This window comes from Syngnathus acus, chromosome 21, assembly GCF_901709675.1.
Source record: "Syngnathus acus chromosome 21, fSynAcu1.2, whole genome shotgun sequence".
Lineage (NCBI taxonomy): Eukaryota > Metazoa > Chordata > Actinopteri > Syngnathiformes > Syngnathidae > Syngnathus > Syngnathus acus.
This window is the reverse complement of record NC_051105.1, coordinates 11,198,288-11,203,977: the sequence shown is the minus strand read 5'-3', so window position 1 is coordinate 11,203,977 and position 5,690 is coordinate 11,198,288. Positions and strand designations below refer to the sequence as shown.

Below are 5,690 nucleotides of genomic sequence, written 5' to 3'. Positions count from 1 at the left end.
AGGAAAGTGAAAAAATATTCAAATTGTGCATTACGTGAGACTTAATCGTACGATGACGACAAATTTTCTACATTGTACATTTCTATATTTTATTTTTAAAAATACGTAAATAACTTTTAAACGTGATGGCGGCTTATAAACCTGTGAGGATGTTACCGACTTGCATGCGCGTGTAATTTGGTAACGGAAACGTAGTAGGCTATTTTTAAATGTGTAAAAAAAATGTAAAATATAAAACCTTTATTTCTTAAGGCAGCAAAATGGAGTTAAACGTTGCAGGCCCGGGCTTCATTAATTTACATTTATCTACCATCATTTTTTTTTGGGCTTGATTAATAAGAAACTAATTCTCTTGATTTTAAAGTTTTATTTGTAAACATTAAATAATCGTTCCCCCGATGTAATCTTGATGAAAGCTGAAAGGCCTTTCACACACCACAATTCTTTCCACTCCTTTTTGTTCGTGTGAAATCCACTCTTAACATTAAAAACGTGGACAAAACGTGTATTTTTTTTGTTTTTTGTTTTGTTCTCGATGTGCATCCATGCTCGTCGTTCGGCCAATAGAAATGCTCTAAGCATATAGAGAAAGGTTTATATTGAACAGCAACAATACTTACAGCACACATACAAACGAGGAATGTGACAGTTGTACAAACACAAAGGCTCCTTCCTAGCTCCCTCCCTGGCTGCGCAAGGAGATCATATATATTACTGTATAGATTTATATATTAGTTTGAGTGCCAACTACATTGGTATCAAATCTAGCAGACTACATAGTGTCCGGTAGGCTATATATAGACATCGCCTCTGCATGTGCCTATAGAGGAGCAACAAAAATAAATAATCAGAATAAGACATGCGTCGTTTTTTTTTTAGGGGGGGGGGGGGGGAATGTTTGGAGGGGAGGCACGATTTGAAAAGCAGAAGAAGAAAAAAAAAGCATTATAACAAACTTTGTACATATATAAAGTGATGCGTTATCTATTAGAATAATATACAGTGTCCGCGCGTGTCCGCATATACATTATATATACTATATATATTCATATATAAATGGAACATATATTACATTTGGGGGTGCTATGATGGAAAGATGATTCATCCCTTTTTTTTTTAACCCACCGCCCGGTTGGAATTCAAATGTTTGCATTTGAGCAGTCTGGCATGCACTGTGAAAACAAAAGTGTTCGATTAAAATAATAATAAAGGTATTTTGTCATCAATTTTAGTAAGGTCCTCATAGGAAAAAAGGGGTCCCTCCAGTCCTGCTTTTGCAGATGTCCAAAAAGAACAAAAATTAAATTGGCCTAAAGGGGCTAGAAGGGTTTATTTTGGGGGGGGGGGGGGGGGGGGGGGGGGCGTGGAAGTAGTCAGCGTGGGAAACTTTTTTTTTTTCCTCTCAGAAAGGCAGCGTGTCGAGGAAGAGTTTGTCGATAATGGCCGGCGGAGGCACAAGGTCTTCGAGTTTGAGGTAAAAGATGCGCTGGAGCCCCTGCGTACACAGCGTGCGCAATTCGGGCAGCTTGCCAAGCAGCTTGGACAAGTAGTTGGGCCGGTTCATGCCGCCGCCGCCCGTGAACGTCACTTGGTCCTTCAGACAGTTGACGATCTTGTTCTGCAGCTCCTCCACGCGCTTGGGTTCCCTCAGCCCGTGCCTCTCTAAAACGAAAAGAACCGTCATGAGCAATCGATTCGCAAGTTGACTGCATGCTTGCGCAAGTCTTTTTGCGCGTCACCTGTGACCATGGCGAGCGCGGCGATGCAGGCGAACGCCGAGATATCCACGTTCATGCCTTGCAAGTTGGACGAGAACTCCACGATGGCGTCCACCCACTCGCCGAAGCCACGCACGCACTGCAGCCTGTGCAGCACCACGCCGTTGCAAAAGATTAACTTGCCCTCTATCGGGTTGGACCTGGACGCCAGAAAAAGCGCTCTTGTAATAAACGAGCACTTCAAACGAGCTTCTAATTAGGATTCGCACGCAATAAAAAAAGAAAGAAATTGGCGCAGTGGCGCGTGAAGGTGCTCGTCCTTCGTACCTGTACGCCAGCCTAAGGACGAAGAGCTCGAGAAAGGCCGACTCGAACAAGAGGTCCTGGTCGGGTTTGGGCAGGTCGCAGAAGCCCGGGATCTTCTCGGCCCAGCCGCGGATGATCTCCATGGAGCCGGTGAGCAGGTCGTAGAACTGCTGGATGTGCTGCGTGTTGTCGCCCGCCATTTGGTAGTCAGGACTCGCCTGGAACTGGAATTTCATTTACACACACGCACACACGGGCGGCCGCTTAATGAAGTCCCCTTAAAATATATAATCCGTGAAATTGCAAAGTGGAAAGACGGCGACTTTTCGTTTTATTATTATTATTAAATCTCGCCCCCTCCCCCTTCCGACGTAAATTACTCCGCGGTAGCCACTTAAAGAAGTCGGAATATTACAGCCGAGTGTCAAGGTAACGCGTCGTCAAGTGTTTTATTTGGCTTGGGAAGGAGATGGAAAAAAAATGTTCCCACTCACTCTGGAGTAGTCCAGCGCGGACATGGAAGGGTTGGAGTCCACGTGGGCCCTGACCAGCGCGCTTATGAGGCTGACCGGCGGCGACGGGGGGGAGGGCTCCTGGGGGCTTTTGGGTTTGGATGGCAGTCGTCCTCGTCGACCTTTCAGATTATCAGTCCTCACCACTGCAAAACGACACGCGGAGCGCATCAAGCCGCGCGCTAATTGCCACCATGACGTCACATTAAAAGAAAAATAGAGCGGGCGTAAAAGCAGTGCAAGTTTTGTTTAGGGCCTGCACGTACCTTCTCTCACCATCCCGACCACAAGGCACTTCTGGAAACGGCAGAACTGGCACCGATTTCTTCGGCGTTTGTCAACTGGACAGTTCTTATTGGCTAAGCACACATATTTGGCATTTTTCTGGACGGTGCGCTGCATGGAGACAGAAACAGTCGAGTGTGAGCTCGAGTCTCTTTGTGGGCCTGCTTTTCACGACACAGCGGGGAAGACACTTCAATGAAGGTGTCGACTGGAACGTGACAGCATGCAGAAGACAAAAAAAACTTTAAAAAAAAAGGACCAGGGACACTGTGGGTCTGTTTAATACCACTTCAGAATAATAAAATATTTGATTTATAAAGTGCATCCAGAATTGTGGTTACTTTTGCGCATCTGTCGAGAAACCAACAGAGGGGCGCAAGTCATTTTGAGAACCCCCCCCCCCCCCTTTAGAAATTAATGCACATGTGAAAAGTTGAATATGGAACGTAAATAAAGTATTTTTTAAGTAAGGAGATTTTACGCATCCTTTACATTGTGCTGAAGGGGAAAAACGAAGTAGGGGAATATTTTTAATACTTTTTGGAAATGTTTTACGTCGAATTGATCCTCATATAAATGAAACGTCTAATTTGGAACATGACTGATGGAACTTCGCTAGACTAATGATTAGACTTTTTTACGCACGGGGTTTAAACGCGTCCTGTACTGTGGGCTGTAGAAATAGAAAAGGTGGCGGGAAAATGTCCATTGATGGGCCTGTTTTATATCGGACTTTAGGAATGCTCGTCCAAATGAGACAAAAAGTCGAAATGAGAATTCGGAACGTGTATGAAGGGATAAAAAAAAAAAAAAAGATTGGAGTCATGGTTGCATTATTACGCATGCATGGTGAGGGTGCGTGGACTGCGCTGGTGTGGGAAAAAGGTGGAGGGCGGAGAGCACTTGTGGGCCTCTTTTCTATTACGTCTCAATAGGAGACGCCTCATTTGCATGCACCGATGAAATAACAAAAACTGTTTTTTTTGCGCATCCTTCCTGCCCACCTTGAAAAATCCCTTGCAGCCCTCGCAGGTTCGAACCCCGTAGTGCTGGCAGGCCGCGTTGTCCCCGCACACAGCGCACAGCCCCTCGTTGGACGGCGATCCGCGGGAGGGCGGCGACGGTATTTGGCTGTCCACCAGCTGGTGCCCGTGTCCCAGTTGCAGCGAGTGCGGGAAGGCCAGGCCGCCCTGCTTGCGGAGGCCGCCGGGCACCCCGAAGCTCTGCGCGTCCAGGCCTCGGTGGTGCACCGCGGCCGCCGCAGCCGCCGCAGCCGCCGCCGAAGCGGGGCCGTCGTGGCCCATGGAGACGTGCAGCGGGCCGTCGAACCTCATCTGGCAGCTGGACACGGGCGTGCCGGGCGGCGACTGCTTGAAGGAGAAGAGCGAGAGTCGCGACACGGGATTCTTGCGCTGCTCCATCATGTAGTTGTGGTGGAAGGGGTGCAGCGAGGGGCTGGGGTCCTCCCACATGGCGCCGGGCTGCACCTGGAAGTTGGGCGTGTTGGGCGCGTGCGGCGACGACGGCGGCTTGAAGTACACGGGCCCCGCGTGGGTCATCATGTCGTCGGATTGTGACGGCAGGTGTCCCTGCTGGTGCGGGTGCGAGTGGTGCGGGTGATGGTGCGGGTGGTGTGGGTAGCCGTGCATCTGCACGTCCTCCACCTTAATGGGCGACTGCTCGCCGCCGCCTGCGTGCGGCACCTGGTAGAGGCACGGCGGCTTGACGTCGTAGCCCGCCGCCGCGTTGTAGTTGTCCATGAAGGTGCTGAAGCTGGGCAGTGAGGTGGTGGCGGTGATCTCGGTGTTGGTCAAGTCCATGCTAAACTTCACGAACTCGGGAGTGAGGAAGTCGCAGCTGTACTCTCCCGCGGCGTGGTAGCTGTAGCTCTGGGACGCGGGGCTGGCTCCTTGGGGCGATGATCCATACTGAGCCTGGACGCAGGGCATGGCTGCCGAAGCACGGAGCTTGAGTCAAGACAACGACAAATTGGGGGATTTTTGCGCGAGGAGCAGGACGCTTGAAAGGGGGCTTTGCTTTCACCTCAAGACGGTGCAGGTCAGGAACACGATACAAGACTTGGATGAGCGTTTTTGGATTCGAGTAGGCGGGATCTTGCCCTATAAAAGAACACGCCACAATAAGCAAAATACACAACATGCCTGGAAAATGACCTGCAAAATATCCGATTTTACAAAAATAGCAAGACTTTGAATTTTCTGTCTTTTCATTTATTGCACGGAATTAAAGCCACTAATTCCACGTTTACATCTGCACACATGCAATTTCCACCACCAAAAATAACGATAATAAAAAGAAACCCAATTTGTACCTCGTTGAAATCCAGCTGTTCAATCCATGCGATAAGCATTCAAGACGGCTGCCTTTCTTCCTTAAAAAATGTGCTTTGAAAAGAACAAACCACAAAGTGGAAGCCAAATCTCCCAAATCATGAAGCCCCCCCCAGTCTGTGAGCGACACTTGCCTCGACTAAGCCACTCCAAGCCAATGTGGCTTTGTTTATGTGCGCTCCGGATGCCGTGGCCCACGTGTTTGCTGCCGTGACGTCATCGGCATCAACACCGACACGGCCCAATCGTGCAGCGAGGTGGGAGGGATGCTGGAGAAGGGGATGGCAGGGGGGGGGGGGGGGGGCGATGATGGTGGAGGGGGGGCGTCGTTGGCGTTCTCCAGCCCTGCCTGCTGGTGAGCGTGTTTGTCTTGTGCTATGCGATCTATGCTGCTTCCCACATGGACACGAAGCAGAGATGTAGTGGGGATAAAGGCAGCTACGCTCAGTTTGAACAGGACTTAAGAATAAACACTCTCCACACGCTTCAGACTAGTCCAAGTGCATTGCTGCCAACCT

General features: G+C 49.3%; 1 protein-coding gene across 2 annotated transcripts; it reads right to left on the bottom strand.

Annotated features, from left to right (window-relative positions):
* Window positions 1–352: 352 nt before the first annotated feature.
* On the bottom strand, window positions 353–5,341 carry nr4a2a (nuclear receptor subfamily 4, group A, member 2a). 2 transcript variants are annotated; one of them, XM_037239064.1, is made up of 8 exons: window positions 5,154–5,341; window positions 4,865–4,941; window positions 3,826–4,772; window positions 2,803–2,932; window positions 2,519–2,682; window positions 2,046–2,248; window positions 1,740–1,918; window positions 353–1,662 (listed from the first exon to the last, which is right to left on the bottom strand). In XM_037239064.1, the coding sequence occupies exons 3-8, from the start codon at window positions 4,768–4,770 to the stop codon at window positions 1,403–1,405; spliced, it is 1,881 nt and encodes a 626-aa protein (XP_037094959.1). In that variant the 5' UTR covers window positions 4,771–4,772; window positions 4,865–4,941; window positions 5,154–5,341; the 3' UTR covers window positions 353–1,402. The 2 variants fall into 2 exon arrangements, with proteins under 2 accessions (XP_037094959.1, XP_037094958.1); XM_037239063.1 differs by having other exon boundaries at window positions 3,826–4,941.
* Between the last annotated feature and the right edge of the window lie 349 nt (window positions 5,342–5,690).